Below are 21,586 nucleotides of genomic sequence, written 5' to 3' on the forward strand. Positions count from 1 at the left end.
AAATTAATTTTTTTAAAAACATTTCTAAAATATAATACCCAACATCCTTCAGCAGCGGCATGCCTTAGGCATGGGGAGGGGGGTTGTCAAATTTGCTGCTCCAGTAAGCTTAGAAATCCTTGGAAAAGATGGCCCGTTGTCGGTGTCATCTTGATGGTGCATTAGATGCTTTGACAACTTGCCTTTGTATTTGCCGGTGAATAACTACAAACAATCTCTCTCTCAACCATATTTGCCGGTGCATTAGATGCTTTGACAACCTGCCTTTGTATTGTCATAATTGATGCGAGAGAAATACACAGTTCGCCTACGAGAGATGAGCATAAAGTAAATGCATAGCTAGTCAAGTCTGCACCGTGTGGAGCCCAAGCGACATGGCCAACGCGGGAAGAAGACTTCTACAAACCAATAAGCAAATTCAAGTAGACAAAACACAGCCATTTCTCTGAAGCTTCAATAGCAGAAGAAAAGCTCATCACCATACACTTTCACCTTTGCCATTTCTCATCTCACACTGCTCTTTCTACTCAATATTTACTTTCCCGTTTCTTGCTCACATCCCCTGCTTTTAGTTTTCCTCGCACCTTCTCTACTTCTTCTCAACATCCATTTCTTTTCCATTCCAAGACAAGCTATGGCCGATGCAATTGTTTCTGCTCTCGCGAGTACAATCATGGGGAACTTGAATTCCTCAATTCTTCAAGAGCTTGGACTTGCTGGGAGCCTAGAGACTGATCTTGAACATCTCGAGCGCACGTTCATAACTACTCAAGCTGTGCTCCAGGATGCAGAGGTGAAGCAGTGGAAGGACCAGGCTATAAAGGTGTGGCTCAGACACCTCAAGGATGCAGCTTATGATGTTGACGATTTGCTAGATGAGTTTGCCATTGAAGCTCAGTGGCATCAGCAGCGAAGAGATCTCAAAAGTCGAGTAAGATCCTTCTTTTCAATCAATCATAATCCACTTGTTTTTCGACTAAGAATGGCGTATAAATTGAAACATGTGAGAAACAAACTGGATGCCATTGCCAATGAGAAAAACAAGTTCAATTTAACACCACGAGTTGGGGACATAGCAGCTGATACCTACGATGGACGGCTTACCAGCTCACTCGTGAATGAATCAGAAATTTACGGAAGAGGCAAGGAGAAAGAAGAACTAGTCAACATCCTGCTCTCTAATGCAGACAATCTCCCTATTTATGCTATATGGGGAATGGGGGGCCTAGGAAAAACAACACTTTCTCAAATGGTCTACAATGAAGAAAGGGTTAAGCTGCAATTCGGTTTGAGGATCTGGGTGTGTGTATCTACTGATTTCGATGTAAGAAGATTAACAAGAGCCATCATAGAGTCCATTGATGGTGCCCCTTGTGGTCTTCAAGAATTGGATACCTTGCAACAACGCCTCCAAGAGAAGTTAAATGGAAAGAAGTTTTTGCTTGTATTGGATGATGTGTGGGATGATTATGGTGATAGGTGGAATAAATTGAAGGAGGTATTAAGGTCCGGAGCTAAAGGTAGTGCTGTCATGGTAACTACGCGTATTGAGATGGTTGCTCTTAGAATGACAGCAACTTTTGTCAAGCACTTGGGGAGATTGTCTGAAGAAGATTCTTGGCATTTGTTTCAACAGCTTGCATTCGGGATGAGAAGGAAAGAGGAGCGGGCATGCCTGGAAGCCATTGGAGTATCAATAGTGAAGAAGTGTGGTGGTGTTCCTTTAGCTATAAAGGCACTAGGGAATCTAATGCGGTTAAAAGAAAGTGAAGATCAGTGGATAGCTGTCAAAGAAAGTGAGATTTGGGATCTAAGAGAAGAAGCAAACGAGATCTTACCTGCTTTGAGGTTGAGTTACACTAATCTATCACCATATTTGAAGCAATGCTTTGCGTATTGCGCTATATTTCCAAAAGATCAGGTGATGAAGAGGGAGGAGCTGATTGCTTTGTGGATGGCAAATGGCTTTATTTCTTGCAGAAGAGAAATGGATTTGCACGTCATGGGTATTGAGATATTCAATGAACTAGTGGGAAGGTCATTTCTGCAAGAGGTCGAGGATGATGGATTTGGCAACATAACATGTAAAATGCATGATCTTATGCATGATCTAGCACAATCCATTGCAGTACAAGAGTGCTATACAACAAAAGGCGATGGGGAGCTGGAAATTCCTAAAACTGCCCGTCATGTTTCTTTTTATAACAAAGAAGTAGCTTCGTCTTCTGAAGTTCTCAAGGTCCTATCACTTCGCTCACTTCTTTTGAGGAATGATGATCTTTGGAATGGATGGGGAAAGATTCCTGGTCGAAAACATCGAGCCTTGAGTTTAGAAAATGTTGACATACAGAAATTGCCAAAGTCAATTGGTGATCTGAAACATCTAAGATATCTAGATGTACCAGGCTCCAGGATCAAAACACTGCCTGAAAGTATAGCCTCTCTCCAAAACCTCCAGACACTAGATCTGAGAGATTGCACTAATCTCATCCATTTACCAAAAGGTATGAAGCACATGAGAAATCTTGTCTATCTTGACATAACGGGTTGTTGTTCACTTCGATTTATGCCTGCTGGAATGAGGGAATTGATATGCTTGCGAAAACTTACCCTGTTCATTGTGGGTGGGGAGAATGGTCGTCGCATAAGTGAATTGAAAGGGCTGAATAATCTTGCTGGTGAATTGAGTATCACAGATCTTGTGAATGTTAAGAATTTAAAAGATGCCACAAGTGCCAATTTGAAGTTGAAGACAGCTCTTTTATCACTGACTTTATCTTGGCATGGTAATGGAGATTACCTTTCTTACCCTGGGTTAGTTGCGCCACCGGAACAAAGAAAGAGTGTTATTCAGGAAAATAATGAGGAGGTCCTTGAAGGGCTTCAACCTCATTCAAATCTGAAGAAGTTGAGGATATGTGGATATGGAGGTTCAAGATTTCCTAATTGGATGATGAACTTGAACATGACGCTACCAAATCTGGTAAAGATGGAGCTATCAGCATTTCCCAACTGTGAACAACTTCCACCATTAGGGAAACTGCAGTTCCTCAAGAATCTTGAATTGCATGGAATAAATGGTGTGAAGAGTATTGACAGCAATGTGTATGGAGATGGGCAGAATCCATTCCCATCTTTGGAGACACTGATTTTTGAGAACATGGAGGGATTAGAGCAATGGTCTGCGTGTAATTTTCCTCGCCTTCGAAAATTGAGGATATTCGATTGCCCTGTGTTGAACGAAATACCAATTATACCCTCCCTTAAAAAATTAGAAATCCAAGGAGGTAATGCTTCATTGCTGATGTCAGTTAGGAATCTCACTTCCATCACTTCTCTTCATATTGAAGGGATTAACGATGTGAGGGAGCTTCCCGATGGGTTTTTGCAAAATCATACCCTCCTTGAAAGCTTAGACATTTGGAGGATGCGAGATCTGGAGTCTTTGTCAAATAGGGTATTAGATAACCTTTCTGCTCTTAAAAGCTTGAAGATTTGGGATTGCGGGAAACTTGAAAGCTTGCCAGAGGAAGGTCTTCGTAACCTCAATTCCTTGGAGGTTTTAAAGATAGACTCTTGTAGAAGATTAAATTGTCTTCCAATGAATGGGCTGTGTGGCTTATCTTCTCTTCGCAAGTTATCTGTTGTATTGTGTGATAAATTGACATCTCTATCTGAGGGAGTGCGACATCTCACTTCTCTCCAAAATTTGTATCTTTTTGGATGTCCTGAGCTGAATTCATTACCGGAGAGTATCCAACATCTCACTTCTCTCCAATCTCTAAGAATATGGTACTGCGAGGGATTAGCTTCTTTGCCAAATCAGATTGGATATCTCACTTATCTCCAATCTCTAGTGATCAACGGCTGTCCAAATTTGAAGAAAAGGTGTGAGAAAGATTTAGGAAAGGACTGGCCTAAGATAGCTCACATTCCTAAGATTAGTATCAATTAAAATTAATATGCAAAATTGTTAAAATAATTTCTCATTAACATTGAATGAGAATAAAATTTGTATTTTCTTAGTTTTAATTTGATGTAATTGTTTAAATAACTTTATCAAATTCATTATTGTTATATTTTTCATATAAATGTGGAAAAATAATTCATTCATGATTTTTTTTAAAAAAAAACTTGTATATATATATATATATATATATATATATATATATATATATTATTTTAATCCCTCGCACCATAAAGTATATAGAGCATCAACACAAACAAACTGCAAATCGAAATCTAATCCATCCAAACAATAAACTTACTACAAAACAATGGAAACTTCCACTTAGCAGAAGCCGGCTAGAGCATACAGACAACTTGAGTAATAATTCAAGAATATTGTCATTTAACAAAAGCTTTAAAATGTCAACTTAACAAAAGTTTCAAACATAAAATGATGATTGTTCAAAATATCACTTGTGAGATATGCATAAAAAATAATAAAACAATTCACCTTAAACTAGCTTTAATGAAACTATTTTTTTATAACAAACAATTAATTTATTAATGTCATAACTCAATTAAAAAAAAATGGATAAAAATATATTTGAGAATAGGGTTAAGACAACATAAAATTTGAAGTTTGAGGATGGATTTATTAAATTTGAGAGTTAATTGGTCAATAATTGAAAAATTAATAATTTGGAGACTTTAATTAAAAATTTAAATTAGTTTAATTAATAAAATTAGATGCTTAATTAAAGAATTAATAAGTTTGAGGACTTAATTAAGTTTTGATTTAATTAATTAAAAAAAATCAGGGGTTTAATTAAAGAAATACCAGAGTTGTGGGTTGATTAAAGGTGAAATTTCAGGAGATTAAAGACTAAGGAACATAGTGAAATTGTGGGTTTATTTTAGGAATTTTAACTGATTTTTTCAGGGATAATTTTGAAAGAATTAAAAGTTGAAGATTTAATTAAGGATCAAATTGAACAATCTAGAAATTAAGGATTGTTTTGTAAACAGTGTTATAATTTAGGGATTGAGTTGAAATTAATTGAATGGTAAAATTAAAAGAAATTTTTTATTACTTGAGATCCAATTGTTAAATTTTAAAAAATCAGGGGTCAAAATGAATATATCCATTTCTGCCGAAATGAAATGGGCCTAGACCAAATCATCCCATAACCCCATATTCACGGGCTTGCCAAAGCCTAGCACAAGACTTAATGTCTTTGGCCCATGAACAATTTGCAAAAAATGGTCTTTGAGACTCTGAAGATTAAACCAAATTCTTTAGCTGGAAACACAAAGACAAAGGAAAGGGGAAAGGGAGCTGATCTTGACGATAATTAATCTTGAGCCAAGTCTTCAATTGTATTAATATGATTAATTAATTAATTTTTCGAAGAATAGGATTACATGATTTGAATATATATATATATATATATATATGGTTAGCTTGAAGAGAATTAATATAAAAACTATGATCTTAGGACATTAGGTTTTTGGATGTGACGATATTGATTTATTGACAAAAAATAAAATGAAAAACTATCAAGTAATGTATTTGAATTAACAGGAGAGAGTTTATATATTATTATTAAAATAATATTTTCTTTTAATTTCAAGGAGAATGGAAATATATAATGAAATATCGATTGAATAGCAATTAGTTCTTAATTAATAAGTTCTTCCCGATTATGAAAATTAACTTGCGAAATTATGATACAGTCAAACAATAAAAAATGCTTGATTCTGAATATTATTTTATTAATAAACCATTATTTTTTAAATATATCTTTTCAGTTACATGAGTCGACGCTGCCTTTTACGAATTGAAATTCGCACATTTTAAAATAACATCTCATTAAATATTATTTTAATCAAAGCATATTATATTTTAATGTGCGTGAATTTACAAAAGAAATATTCTCAATCCAATGGGATGAAATTGGACCTCTAATGATCTATTCAACGCCTAATCATTCTAAACCGCAAGTCTCAACTGCAAGTCGCTTATGGTTCTCTAATTTCAACTACGTAGGACTAATTTCAACTTTTCCAACTAACTTAACCAAATGATAAAAAAAACAATCACATTAAAATTTGTAAAATTCGTAAAAAAAAAAAGATATGAAAGGATGCCTCGATCACTTTTAAAATTCGTTAAAAAAAAAGTCACATTAAAATTCAGCATTTTCAAATATATATAATTTTAAATAATCATTTCAAATATAAAATCTTAGTTTATTAAATGGGATTTTAAAAATAAGTTTTTTAGTATCTAGAAAAAACTTTATAACTTGAAACTTATATGTATCATTACTTTTACATGCCAAAACTTTAATTTTATCTAGTGAAGAACTCAAAATTATAGGATTTATACTTGTTATTAATGATATCACTTCAAAAAACAAATTATTTGGTGAAGCTTCGTGAATGATTTTTATACTATTATAGTATATGACAAAACATTTTAAATTAATAATTTTAAATTTTTAAATTAAGACATGACAAACTTAAATTTTTAAATTAATACATGAAAAGTTCGTTGATATGGAAATATATATTATATTAGTACTTTTGGCTACATATTGTAAGATTCCATTGTTTTGATATTTTGTTTTTTACAATTTATTGTTTTTGTGCAACCTTAAAATTTATAAATGCAAATGAAAATACCGATAGAATATTTCAGTTGGTAAATTACAATGAATTTTACCAACAAAATATTCTCTTGTTATTTCCATCAGTAAACACCGATGAAAATATTTACTCGGTATATATCAAGAAGATTATATCAAGAAAAGAAGAAATTAAAAAAAAACAAAATATACAAAATATGTCATTTATATGACAACATTACCGACGATACTAACTCATCTGTAAAATCCATTTGTAAATTCATCGGTGATGTCGTAACCTATTTTTGGGTCCCCATAAAAAATAAAATAAATAGCCAAAAGAGGTTAGAAAAATAACAGGAGGCAGAAGCGCTCAGAAAATGGTCAGAAAATTAGTCAAGGAGTTTAAAAATGCAAAGGCGGATTTTTTGACAGTATATTCTTGAAGGATGAGAGCCCTATTGAGAAGGAAAATTTGAATTTTAAGGAGAAAAGCCCAAATTTGGATGTTTATGGACTGAATTGGATTTTTATTTGAATTTATAGAGGATTTGATTGCAAGAAAAATTGATTTTCAATATTTTTTAGGAATTTATTAGGTCAAATCATGGGCTTAATTGCATAAATATTGAAGTTTAATGGCTAATTAGGGACTTAATTGAGGAAATCCGAAACCAGGGACCAAATTGGAAGAGGCGCGTAAATGGAGGGGCTGCAATTGAATTGATTCATGGGCCTTATTGAAGAAATTGGAAGTTTTATGATCAATTGAGGGCTAAATTGCATAAATCAGAGGCCAAGGACCAAAGTGGAAAACGCGGCCAAATATGGGGGGCAGGGACGCAATTGAAATGTACAAAAATAATTGGGGGGCTGATCTGAACATTGGCGCATTTCTGGCGCCACATTTGAATGAAACGGCGCGTTTTCTCCAAAACGACGCCATTTCATACATTTTAAAAGAAAAAAAAAAGAGAAGGGCCAAACGGTGTTGTTTTGAACGGCACTGTTCCCCTTTCTTTTTCCCCCCGAACATGCAGCAGAAAGGGGGAAAAAGAATGGTTTATTTAAAAGAGTTGTCCCCTTCTTGCCTCACGCCCGACCACTAGCCCAAAGCGCACCTCGTCTTGGGCCACCGACCGAAGACACTGGCCGACCACCCGCCGCGCTGCCGAAACCGAGGGAGGTGCGCCTTGACAGCTGCGCCCTAACCAGCCGCCGCGTAATCTGCTCCCCATGCGCCATAGTGAACAACCGCGATCATTTGCTATATAAATAGCACCCAACCCAGCACAAGTAGGAGGACGAAAAAAAAAAGAAAAGAAAGAGGAATCCGAAGAAAACTAAAAAATGAAGAGAGAGAGAGAAAAAAACAACCCAACAAAGGAGAGAGAGCCACCGAAAACCCAAAAAAACCGAGAGAAGAGTGGAAGTTTGAAGCCGGGAGGGAATTTAGAAAACGAAAACCAAGCAAACGAACCGAGAGGACGTCGCCGGACTGTTTTGAAATCGCCGTGAGGAGTCGCCGTCCGTGAGCTAGGACGCTGCCACCGCCTCTACCTCAGCACCGCCAGCAAGCCGTCGTCTCCGCTGCGCCAGGTACGCTTCCTCCCCCTGCGCATTTTTTCTTTCGAAGCTTGCATAAGTTTGCCTCCTGCATGCAGAACTATTGACCAAAATACTAGTTAGGGTTTCTAGTGACCAAAATACTAGGTGGCGACTCCAAAGAACCAAATAAGTAAAAAAAAAAAAAAAAAACACCAGTCGAACCCGCAATTGGATTTTTTTTAGGGTGCGACAGGTGAGGGGAGTTCGATGGTAGTGATGTTTTTAAGGCCCTGACACTATGGGCTACACAAGCTCGTGCACCTAACTTAACTTTTTTTTTTTTTTTTAAATAAAACCTTTAGCATCATATTTTTTATGAATTATTTATTTATTTATTTTTATCAATTTCCTTCTTTAATATTAGATTGATTTTGAATTAATCTTTATTTTTATTGTATAATTAAAATAAAAAAATGTTTTGAACCAATTGAAATATATATATATATATATATATATATATATATATATATATATATATATTAGATCATGAATTTTATCGAGTTAACTTGGATTGATATGAATAAACTTAATATATCATCGTCTCAATGTTTTTAAGAAAAACAAGTGCGAATATTTTTTTTCAAAGTCAAACCTTTTTTTAACAATCATCTAGGTTACATTTAAACCTGCATGTCTTGATTTTTTGGTGTCATTTTTTATTTTTTGATTTTTTTTCTTGAAACATACTAAGTCAACTAGATCATACCTGGATAACTTTCTTATAATTTAATTGAAAATTTAAACTTGAAAAGAATTCGAGTTGAGAATTTCAAATTTAACTTGTAAAACCTTATTTAATAAAAATATTTCATATTTTAAAAAAAAATATTATTTCAACTCTCAAATATAGTACGAAAAATAAAGTAGTTACATTACCAAAAGATAATCGTAAAAGGTTTAAAAATGCGGGTGAATCGTTTAAAAATTGACCAAGGAGAAACTTGACCACTTGGAGACAAATATATATATATATATATATATATATATATATATATATATATATATATATAAAGAACAACTAGGTAATTACTAAATAATATTAACATAATCAATCAAAGAAATGAATATCAGCTTTTGCTGGGAAACGAAAATATTTAAGTCTGGTTGAATTCTATGATCCAATATTCAAGGTATGAAACAATTACATTGCATATGTTTCAAAAAATAAAAAATAAAAAAATCACATAACATTACAAATCTAGGATGCTTTGTGCATAGCATCTTTATTCGAAGACTATCTTACAAAGTAAAAAATTACATCTTCCAAATTTTATTTGCATCTAATAATTTAATTTTCAATAATAAAACAACAAATGAATAGTCAAATTATTTATGAATCATGTCCATTTTTGAGCAGTAGCTTTAATTTCCAACAGCTGACTTAGCCTCACGAAGATGCTTCTCCCTCGAGAGTAATTTAGCCAACCTACACCAACAAAACAAAAACTTAATAAATAAATAAAAGAATAAAAGAATAATCAATGTTGTAACCCATTTTTGGGTCCCCATGAAAAATAAAATAAATAGCTAAAAGAGGTTAGAAAAATAACAGGAGGCAGAAACGCTCGGAAAATAGTCAGAAAATTGGTCAAGGAATTTAAAAATACAAGGATTGAATTTTTGACAGTATATTCTTGAAGGATGAAAGCCCTATTGAGAAGAAAATTTGAATTTTAGGGAGAAAAGCCCAAATTTGGATTTTTATGGGCTTAATTGGATTTTTATGGACTTAATTGGATTTTTATTTGAATTTATAGAAGATTTGATTCCAAGAAAAATTGATTTTTAAGTCAATTTGGGCTTTAATTTGGAGAAATTTAAGTTCTGGGGCCAAAATATATTTTTTAGGAATTTATTGGGTCAAATCAGGGGCTCAATTGCATAAAAATTGAAGTTTAAGGGCCAATTAGGGACTTAATTGTGAAAATCCGAAACCAGGGACCAAATTGGAAGAGGCGCGTAAATGGAGGGGCTGCTAATTTTTGTTTCAGGGGCTTAATTGAAGAGATTGGAAGTTTATTGATCAATTAGGGGCTCAATTGCATAAATCAGAGGCCAAGGATCAAAGTGAAAAAGGCGGCCAACAAGAGGGACGGGGACCGAATTTTGAGGACCGATTTGAAGTTTAGCCGTTTAAATGAAACGGCGCGTTTTTTACCCAAAACGACGCCGTTTCATATATATATATATATAAAAAAAAAAGGAAGATCAGAACGGTGTCGTTTTGAACGACACTGTTCATCTTCCTCCTCCCCCGTTTCAACAGAACAGAAACGAAAGAAAAAAAAGGAAAAATTTCAAAACTTCCCGCCTCTCTCTCCTCGTCCCCACCACCACCACCGAAAGCAAGAATGGCCGACCAGCCGTTGCGTGATTGAAGGCGCACTAACGAAGGCACGCCGTTTCCTTTTTGCTTATAAATAGAGAGAGGCCGAGAGGAGAGGAAAGAGACCGAAGAGAGAGACGAGGCCGAAGAGAGAGATAGAACCAGCGAGATAGAGGGGAAGAGAAAAGAATAAAACGAAAAAAAGAGAGAAAGAGAGGAACCCCGAAACAAAAACAAAAAAAACGAAGAGAGAGAGGAAGAGAGAGAAACCCTGTAACAGAGGAGAGAGAAGCCGCCGTCCGTGAAGCGAGGACACTGCCACCACCACCGCAGCTCCGCCAGTACCAGGTACGCCTCCTCTCCTCCCCCTGCATTTTTTTTTCTGTTAATATATATATATGTTTTGCCTCCTGCATGCAGAATCGTTCTGCATGCAGGAGGCGGGGGGGGGGGAAATAATTTCCCTCCCCCCCGTGCTTTTTTTTTTTTTTTTCTGGGCCAGATTGTGTCTGGCCCAGAGTTATGTGGACGGGCCAGAGGGATCAGGCCCAGTCCGGCGGTCTGGGCCGGATCCGGCCCAGACCAAGGTTAATTAGTTCCTGGGCCGAGGTCGGCCCAGTTACCTTTCCTGGGCCGAGGTCGGCCCAGTTACCTTTCCTGGGCCGAGGTCGGCCCAGTTACCTTTCCTGGGCCGAGGTCGGCCCAGTTACCTTTCCTGGGCCGAGGTCGGCCCAGTTACCTTTCCTGGGCCGAGGTCGGCCCAGTTACCTTTCCTGGGCCTAGGTCGGCCCAGTCACTGTGGGGCTGCGCCCGGCCCAGTCAGTTGGGCCGGCCCAGCCCCTTAATAATTAATATATAATTATATTATATTATTATATTATATATATATGTGTATATGTTATATATATATAAAATATTTGTAAAACAAATCTAAAAAAAATCTGATTTTCGTCGTAGCACCCGAAATTTTCCAAAGATAATTTTTTTTTTTTGCTTTCAAAAATTTCTAAAATTCAGTATTAAAAATACCTGATTTCGTCAAAAAAAATATTGTTTTTTAAAAAAAAAATATTTTTCTTGAGTGTTGCATACGGCCAATACTCTAACATGTTTTAAATATTCTTTTCTATAAAACAAATATATTGGAAGCTTCGAAAGTGTGTTTTCGCATAGATTTCTTAAACACAAATTATTTTCTTGCATTTCTGGATTTTACAATGCGTTTGTAAAATTTCAAAGGGTATTGGCCAATATTCAAAAACTATAAAAATCTTATTTTGGGAAAAGGAATTTATTTATTATTTACCGCTAATGTTTGGATAAAGAAATCCTTAAAAGGATGAATATCCAAAATATTATCGGGAATAATAAATCCCCACACAATTCTTGAAAGAAGCCTTGATTATAATCGAGGACATTTCAAAATTAATTTAATTTTTTTTTTCTTTCTCCACGATTTATGAGTCACAAACTTTTGAAATACTAAGGGAAAAATGAGCTTTCAAAGCACATGGAATCTCCTTAGATTTCTATCCAAAATCAATTGACGAGCCTAGAAAATACCTACACCATAGCAGTTATAGAGCAAACCAAACACCAAACAGCTTACCTTAGGTAGGGCATACTAGGGGTGCTAATACCTTCCCTTTACGCAACCAGTCCCTTGCCTTAGAATCTCTGAAAGACCAGTTAGGTTCCTAGTGACCAAAATATTAGGTGGCGACTCCAAAGAACCAAATCAGCAAAACAGAACAAAACGAAAGTCGCCAGTTGAATGTCGCAAAACAAATTTTAAAATAAACAAAACTTTTTTTTTTATTATTATTTTTTGGGGGTGCGACAATCAAGATGAAACAAAGAGTATTATTCATTCATTTATACTTTCTGAGAGCCTCTTCATTAGTCATCTTATTGATAGGTGCAAAGACTCCAGTAGCCAAATTCACCCTTGAAACTGGCTTCTTCAACAATTCCTCGCCCACTTTCACAAGATTCTCCAAGTTCTCTTTCGTGGCAACATCCACAGATGAAAGCGTTCCGGTCAATGTGTCATCCTGCATTGATTTTTCACACGTATTATAAGGTTAGATTTCCCCACTTTGCTTCATGAATAAATAATTAATCACCTGAATTAGCATGATAAATAAGCACCTGAATTCGAAGATAATTTTCCTCTGAGTTGAGGGCTTGAAAAACAGTGGAAATATGAAAATCAACCATGTCAGCACTAGCTTGTGTGAAAACATCCACTAATGGAGTAGAATGATCACTAGTCAACCATCCCAAGAGACCCCATTTAGCTGCTTCTTCTGCATCGTACTTTTCTTCTGATTTTGCTGTACCAGTGCCCAGGGACAGGACTAGAAATCGGCCATATTCCATTGGGTTCATGCGGTAGGAGTCAGGTCCCTCCTGATTGATTGCTTTTGAAACTTCACTGATGGCAACTAAAGTCTGATCAAATTACAAAAGAAACGAATGATATAAGATTCTTTATTCATAGAAGCTCAAGAAGTGTTTGAAGATTGATAAATCATAAACATACTGGATTGTTTGCTGCCACACCACCATCAATAAGATTGAAATCTCTAACTTTGCCCGATGGATCTTTGGTTTCAAAATAATGGGCAGGAAGATAAGTCGGGGCAGCTGAAGTTCCAATGCAGATATCAGACAAAAGGGCATCCGTTGATGGGTTATTGTTCACATTATAGGTAGAAAAGATAGTTGGCTGGAGGCGCTTGATGTCAAACGTTGGGATCACAATATTTGTCAATGTCTGGTGCAGCCATGTATCTACCAACTTTTCCTTGACAATACTATGCAAGAATTTTCCATCATACTTTGGTCCTCTCAGAGTCTTTACCAGATTTGCAGCCGAGGCAAACGGAGAGCTATTAGCACACAATGGTTAAATTAGTATCTTCATGGATAAAAATAAGTTTTAATGCAATAATTCATCATCAGAATTAATTACCACCTGTCTTGATGAAATATTTTAGGGCAGTTCTCAAGGTAGAAATCATTGATGTCTTTAGCAGCAAACAAAGGGCGGTTTTGCTTATTCGGTGCAGCTAGCATAGCCGTCACGAGGCCGCCAGTGCTAGTCCCTGAAATCACATCAAAGTAGTCTGCAAGCCTTGCATCTGCACCATCCAGCTTCTGTAAATTTGAATAGAAATGCTAATCAGTGATACAAACAGGAGATAAAACTATAAGTGTGTCAAAATAAACGAACATCACAGTTCTATATATATACACATTGATGCATGTAAAACTCTTTAGTGTTAAACTTACGTCACGCATTCAACTTAATTGTTTTTATTATATATGATCATGCACCCGAAAACAGAAAATCACGCAAGATCTTGCATGCATTAGTATACTTGCTAAAAGAGCCCGTTTTCTTTTCTACCTGAAGCTCAGACTCTAAAAAGGCAAGGATAGTTCCTGGTATAATGCCTCTTAGAGGGTGTTTGGGAGTGTGGTTGCTGTTGCTTTTCAAAGTGCTTTTCACTTAGAAAAGCATGCCAATAATATTTTTTTATTTTTTAAAAATTATTTTTTGAGATCAGCACATCAAAATGATTTGAAAACATCAAAAAACATATTACTTCCAAGCTAAAAAAAAAAAAAATTCAAATTTTATGAAAAGCGCTTTTCAAACGCAATCCCAAACAGCCCCTTATTCCACCTCCATCGATGATGCTAAGCAGGGGCGGAGCTAGAAATTATTTGTTAGAGGGGGCCATAATTAATATAATAAAATATAATATTTATTTTATTTTATTGTACATGAGTCGTAAAAAAACCTGTATAATTTAGTTTTATTCAAATAACTTACTATAAACATATAATGATCTTTGTATGAGGTAAAAGGTTTGAAGAAATACCAAATTGAGTCAAAGCAATGAAGTTAATTTCATCTTCATAATATATTCATCACTTTAATGTTGGTCTTTATATCTATCAAATATAAACATACAAAGTATATAAGAAACATTAGCTAAAACGAAGCATTATTTATGTTTGATAAACTTTGAAATAAAGCAAAAAATAATAAAGAACTATTCTCACTAATCAACGCGGGTTCTTTGTAAACTGAGGCGCATTGGAGTTGCTCAATCATAACTTTAACATTACACATTGGAGTTGGTTCACTAGGCTGCGAGTTATCAATATTTTTTTGAAAAAAAATCAAATTCTTCTTATTTTGTTCATGGTTCAACCTAAAATAAAAACATATATAGTGAGAAAAAATTGATAATTTTGGTGATTCTGCTAAAAACAAAACATAAAAAAAATCAAAGTATAATCAAAAACAACCAATTAATATATATAATTAATTAAAAAAAACTATAACAAGAATTCAAAAAAACAATTGGTAAAATTAGCAGATCTAAGAAAAAATAAAGCAAAAATGGTAGAATTATATAAAAAAAACCTCATCAAATTATTAACAAACATCTCAAAACAAAATAAAAATAGATTTTAAATTTAAGTTACCTTGTTTTATTTAATAAAAAATAAATTAATTGATGGCTCTACTTTAATTTTTTCGTTGAAAAATTTTACTTATGATTTATATTTATATTTTTGTTTTTGACCGACTGCAAAATTTATTGTGCAAAGTAATGAATTTATATTTACATGATTTATATTAGGGTATGTAAATTAATTTTAAAAATAATCAAATTGAAAAAATCACACTTAATTACAGTAGAAAAACTTACTTTTGTAGAATAAAAAACCTCATCCACACTTAATTACCTAATATATATATATATATATATATATATATATATATATATATATACATGCAGGGGCGGAAGGTATATATATATATACAGGGGGCGGAATATTTTAGGGGGGGCCCGGGCCCCTGCTTGCCCCCGCTCCTTCCGCCCCTGATGCTAAGAACAGTGATCTGGTTTCCACGAGTTGGAGGTTGAATGGGAGATCTTGGAGTTTGCATGTTAGCCATATTAAAAAACAAATGCTGAAAATGTAATGAGGGAATCAAGGGACCTAGTAAGTGGAAGAGTTGAAGAGGTTTATTGTAAACTTTCTGGGAGCTTGATGAGAGATCGCTAGTATACTCAAATGTAGTTTAAGTGTTGTAACCGTGCAATCTGCCAAAGGGGGATGCTGAGGTATTTATAGACTTCTAACCCTTCATGGTGTTTGGAATTTTCAACAAATTCCCAAGACTTTACTCGCCCAAATTTGACCATTGTGTAGTTTCCTGGATGGGCCGGGAACAATTTTGAATGGATCCTACTTCTCTGTACTTATCACAAACAGTTCTTAGCTGACACGGTTCAAGGTGGACCACTTGCAAATTGGGTCCAAGGGTACAATTGAACATTCCAAATTCTCAAATCAAAGAAAGCAGACACTAAAATTAGAATGGTAGGTATTTTGCTAGCACAAAGTTAAATAAGTTAGTTGATGAAGATCATTAGTGCAACTATTATAGAAGAAACAACTCCTGTTAGCATCAAAATGGGATTTTGCAAATGTTATAACCTAAGGCACCGACGAATTCATGTAAGAAAAAGCAGTTAGGCAAACTTTATGATTTTCCAAAGGAACTTCTTTACTTTGTCGAGGTTTACTATATCATTGAAATCACCTTTAAGGATAGGACCTCAGCTTTTTAATAGCTTTGAGGGTGAATGAACCTAAAGAACAATGGACCAAGCTTCGTGATACGTGTCTTAGCCGATGACCGATCAAACAAAACCATGAATATAATATTGCATTCAAGGAAAATTAATTGCCTCTTGGAATTCAAGAACTCAATAGCTTCTTGAATTTGAAATTTATAAACACACATTACATTATAGTTAACTTTTATTAATTAGAATCAGGATAGTAATATTTAAATTCATGATGACTTGATTAACAAGTTTATAATACCATGATAAAAAATATTGCTTGAACTAGCAAACTAATTTTGAATTTTTATCTTTTTGGCAAGACATAATTAATTTTTTAATATTAGTTTTTCTATTGTATGAGGCCGTTGCCTTTTACGAATTGAAAATCATATATTTTGAAGTCGGACATTTGATTCATTATTTAGGGCTTGAATCAAAGCATATGATTTCAATGTGCTTGATTAACAAGAAAGTGCATCAATCTAATAAAGAAAAAATTGCAATGCAATGGGATTTCTAACAATCATGCCACCATGTTGCATCACCTAATCATTCTAAACTACAATTCACGTGTAGTCTCAACTGCAAGTCTTGCAACATATATTATTCTTTCTAGCTAAATAGCATTTGTTTTTCATAATTTGTATATTTTGATAACAAGATATACTTACAATTAAAATTATTGAATATTTAAAATAATTTTTGAGAATTTTCTGGTTTACTTCTAATATTTAAATACCAGTTTATCTATATTAATTATCATTTGAATTTCCAGTTCAATTCCTTGTCAAGGAATAATTATACCTGAATATTCAGTACCTGGCTGTTTGTTTCATCACCACATATCACACAAGCATGAAGTTTCCATGCATGGGAATTGTTTGTTAATTTTTTCAAGACAAAAGGACACGCGATGGTCAAAATATTGTTCCCAGCAGCCTCACAGAAGGATAGGGTTTGAGGTCTCAAAGAAGAAGACGCTAACTTACGGTATCAAAGACCGTAGAGAATCAAATCGAAGACTGCTTTGTTGGAAATTAAATCTAAACTGCTTTTCTAGGATAGAAACAGAAATACTTTCGAAATCTTTAAGTATTATATTAATTGCAATATTCCTTGGTGTATTCTTTTTCCCTTCAGCACATTTTTGGCTAATTTCTTAGCATCATGATACAATTTGTGCTATGAGGTTTCGTGTTGCCCAGTACTCCTCAATAGTATTTGCTAAGAACATTCAAAACTTTTGGATTCGGAAATCAGACAGCATAGTCTTTAATTTTCCTTTACATGACCACGTCACGTTAATATTAATAAAATTTCATGCATATCGTGAACTTCCTTGACACCGCATCCCGAGGAGAAAATTGCACAATTAATGTCGAAGCCAAAATTAATACTTGAGAAATTTTGACTAGGGATCTCCAGGATTATATAAATTTGACATGCATGTACGTTGTTAAAGATTTTAATATAAAATTATTATGAAAATCACATTTAATAAGTTAAAATTTTAAATAAAATTCCTGTGGTTTACATGATCATGTCACGTTAATACTAATAAAATTTCATGCATATCATAAACTTCCTTAACACCGCATCGCGAGGAGAAATTTGCACCATATCATGCACAATTGTTTTTAACTTTTTTACTATTTATTGTTTTTTAATTTAAAAATGATTCCATATATGAGTTAATGCAGCGATCTGATTGCATAATTTTATTCATTTGAAGAACTATAATGAATTGTTACATGATTATGAAGTAATAATGTAGAGGACTATAAGGACCGAAAAAAACTTACAAACAAAAATTGTACCCAAAGATAAGACTTTTGAACATCAATGGTACTAAACTCAAACTTTGTGAAATGCCACATTATACTAAAACTAAAATACATGAGGTGCACGGTTCATTGCATATGAATATTCAACTATGCACCTCTCTCTCTCTCTCTCTCTCTCTCTCTCTCTATATATATATATATATATATATATATATATATATATATGTTTGTGCGCGCGTACAGTGCGTGTTAATTTTCTAACTTTTGTTTTTCCCTCTTCAATCATGCCTTTTCTCGCATGCCACTCGCTGGGCGTCCGTTAACGATTTTTTGTTTCTTTGCTCGATTAATTCGTTAAGAGTCACCACCTAATATTTTAATTGAGGGTTATTAGAAAATTCGAATGTACTGGTCTTGTCAAAGATTCACGGGTAAGGGACTGGTCGCGGCTAAGAAAGGTATAAGCACCCCTAGCGCACTCTACCTAAGATAAGCTGCTTCGTGACTTTGATGTGTTAAAGAAGTTTTAAAAATTTTATTCTTTCATCAAATATTTGAAATACAACTTACGTATAAGTTCGTAATCCTTTATCGTGAGCAAATCAAAATATTAAATTATTCTTTTAGCTTTGTGATTTTATCATAAAATAAATAAATAAAACATCCATAAAACAAATACAAACACACACATTTAATTTTACTCTATTTTTTCTTTTTTTCTTTCTTTTCTTCTACATACACTCTATTAATTATAAAAATTCAAAAACTAAACCAAAATTATATTAAACAATTTAAAAAATACAAAAAAGCTCATAAAAAATCCTAGAATTGCCCGGAACAGTTCTTTGAATGCCTCAGGGACAACAGGAACAGTGGCGGCGTGACTTCTCCATGCGCTGCCGCGAGAAACGTTGGAAAATAGGTGGGTCGGGCTCAGCTTCTTCTCCTTTTCCCTTCCCTGCCGATGGTGACACCCAACGTCATTTGCAAAAGAAGAAAAAAAACACAGATAATCAATTTTATTTTGTTATTTTTTAGATCGATTTAAAACCTTATGTTCTCTTTTCCTCCTGGTTCGTTTTTTCCTTCTGTCGATGGCAGATTTAGCGGCGGCGGTCTTTTGTGGCCGCTACTAGGTTGTTGTTGACGGGCGGATCTGTAGTGTGTAGAGGGGGATTATGAATCTGTGGCCATGTGTGGGCGGCGCTGTTGTGAATGACGGTGTGGACGGCGTTGATGACTCTATAGGCATGCTGCTGGATGGTCTTCACTCCCGCGGGTGGTAGTGGTCTGTGATGGCTGTGGGTCGGCTGAGAAAAGAGAGCTCGTAGGGGGTTAAACCAAGGGTTGAATGATGTGGCAGCCAGCCATAGAGGCGGAGAAACGCTTAGGGAAGAGTTGGTTCAAGTGGCTGGTCTGAGAGAGAAGGAGCAAATCGGGGGAATAGGAGAGGCGATGTGAAGTGGGGTGCTGATTTAGGGGGTTATGTGGGTATGGTTGGTTGGCTAAGGGAGAATGAAAAAAATCGCCAGGGAGGGGGCTGGCGAGAAAAAAGGAAACAGTGATGGAGGGGGGTAGCGGCTTGGAGAAGATGAGGGGAAAGGGAGGGGGGCGCTGCTCCTTTGAAAGAGATGGGTTTAGGGTTAGGTTTTTTTTTTTTTTGTATTTTTCTAATGTTTCAAAATTGCCCCTGGTGTGTTGTGTAGACCAGTATTTATAGGTAAAAAATATTGTTAGGTTTTCAAACTTGGTCCCTCAACTTTTTTTTTTTTTTTTTGCAAATTTGATTTTTTTCTTATTTTTTTGGATTTTTCTTATCAACATCGACTCGAATGAGGAAAATCGGTGATTTTAAAAATAACGTGTTAAAAGTCGAACGCGTTCCAAAGATCTTTGAAAATTTAAATTTTTCTGAGATAATGCTAAAAATGAGGCAAATGTATTAAAAACGTATTTTTTGGATTTTTGTTTGTTTTTCGTTATTTTTGGATTTTTCAAAAAATTTATCAAAAAAATGGATCAAAAATTGGGTAACAACACCCTCCAATAGCTTATGCTTTTATATATACAAATGTAATTTTTCTTTCTCTTAGCCAAATTTTTTTAGCACTAATTTTTATATAAAATCTTGAATATTATATATATATAAAAAGAAGATATTAGGCTTGAAATTATGGTAAAAATACAAAATTTAGATTTTCGTTGTTTTTCGTTATTTTTGGATTTTTCAAAAATTTTATCAAAAAGATGGATCAAAAATTGGGTAACAATACCCTCCAATAGCTTATGCTTTTATATATATACAAATGTAATTTTTCTTGCTCATAGCCAAATTTTTTTAGCACTAATTTTTATATAAAATCTTGATTATTATATATATAAAAAGAAGATATTAGGCTTGAAAATTATGGTAAAAATACAAAATTTAGAGTGTGGTGACTAAAATATAAAACATGAAGAGAATTTATGGCTAACCTCATATTAGCGACACTTTTTATTTTGGTCAAAAAATTCTTTTTTATTCTTTGCGTTAGAGAAAGAAGAGAAAAGGTGGTCGGTTGACATCAATTCCAATAATAAAAAAAAATTGATTTTGATGTTGATAGTTTCCATTTTACGAGAGAATTTCGGTTGTAATGACTTTTTTTTAGGTCCTGATACTCTGGGCCATTAAGGCCTGTGTGCCTAGCCAAACATATTTTATATTAAAAAAACTTTTAGCATTGGATTTTTGAAGATTTTTATTTTTATTTTTTTATTAATTTTATCCTTTAATATTAGATTGATTTTGAATTTATTTTTATTTTTTATCATATAATTAATATAAAATGTGTTTAAAGAAAACAAATGTGAGCTTTAATTTTGTTTTTTTAAAAAAACAATCTAACCTATTTTTTACAATAATCTAGATTACATTTAAACCCGAACATCTAGTCTTTGTTTTTTATGTTAAATTTTTTATCTTTTGATTTTTTTGGTACTCGCCAAGTCAACCAAGTAATATCAAGACAATTCTCTCATAATTTAGTTAAAAGTTTGAACTTGACAAGAATTTGAGTCGAGAGTTTCAAGTTTGAAGTACTGAATCATGTTTAATAACAATATTTCACAATAAATAAATAAAAAACTTAGTTCAACCCACAAGATAGCACGAGAAGTAAATTAAATAGTTACATTACGAAAAAGGTAACCACAAAAGGTTTAAAAATATGAATAATCTGTTTAAAAATTGACCAAGGAGAAACTTGACCAATGAGTTATTTTTTTAATTATTATTATTATTATTATTATTATTATTATTATTATCATAAATCAATTTTGGGTTTCCAATAAAAAAAATAATAAATAAAAATTTCAATTAAATAATAATTTGAGAATTGGATGAAGGAAACACAAATTAAAAGTTTGAAGACTAATAAAGATGAAATCATAAAGTTGGAAGTCAATTTGACAAAAACAATTGAAAGAATTCATAAGTTCTAAGCTTTAATTAAACTTTAAATTAATTTAATTATTATTATTATTATCATAAATCAATTTTGGGTTTCCAATAAAAAAAAATAATAAATAAAAATTTCAATTAAATAATAATTTGAGAATTGGATGAAGGAAACACAAATTAAAAGTTTG

The 21,586-nt window shown here is 33.8% G+C and overlaps 2 protein-coding genes and 1 long non-coding RNA gene across 3 annotated transcripts; 1 reads left to right on the forward strand and 2 right to left on the reverse strand.

The window, feature by feature from the left end:
* The first annotated feature begins 313 nt into the window (after window positions 1–313).
* Window positions 314–4,085, forward strand: LOC118031716 (putative disease resistance protein RGA4). The gene has a single exon (XM_035036207.2). It carries the CDS (start codon window positions 635–637, stop codon window positions 3,953–3,955), a length of 3,321 nt encoding a protein of 1,106 aa, XP_034892098.1. The 5' UTR covers window positions 314–634; the 3' UTR covers window positions 3,956–4,085.
* Window positions 4,086–9,449: 5,364 nt separating this feature from the next.
* LOC118031719 (patatin-like protein 2) lies at window positions 9,450–15,623 on the reverse strand. The gene is made up of 7 exons (XM_073405480.1): window positions 15,400–15,623; window positions 13,925–13,971; window positions 13,490–13,671; window positions 13,055–13,403; window positions 12,661–12,963; window positions 12,391–12,563; window positions 9,450–9,609 (listed from the first exon to the last, which is right to left on the reverse strand). Exons 1-7 carry the CDS (start codon window positions 15,491–15,493, stop codon window positions 9,546–9,548), a joined length of 1,212 nt encoding a protein of 403 aa, XP_073261581.1. The 5' UTR covers window positions 15,494–15,623; the 3' UTR covers window positions 9,450–9,545.
* Window positions 15,624–18,623: 3,000 nt separating this feature from the next.
* LOC118031715 (uncharacterized) lies at window positions 18,624–19,626 on the reverse strand. Its single transcript, XR_004684567.2, has 2 exons — window positions 19,008–19,626; window positions 18,624–18,914 (listed from the first exon to the last, which is right to left on the reverse strand). It is a non-coding gene; the product is annotated as an uncharacterized lncRNA (long non-coding RNA).
* Between the last annotated feature and the right edge of the window lie 1,960 nt (window positions 19,627–21,586).

This window comes from Populus alba, chromosome 17 (assembly GCF_005239225.2).
Source record: "Populus alba chromosome 17, ASM523922v2, whole genome shotgun sequence".
Taxonomy (NCBI): domain Eukaryota; kingdom Viridiplantae; phylum Streptophyta; class Magnoliopsida; order Malpighiales; family Salicaceae; genus Populus; species Populus alba.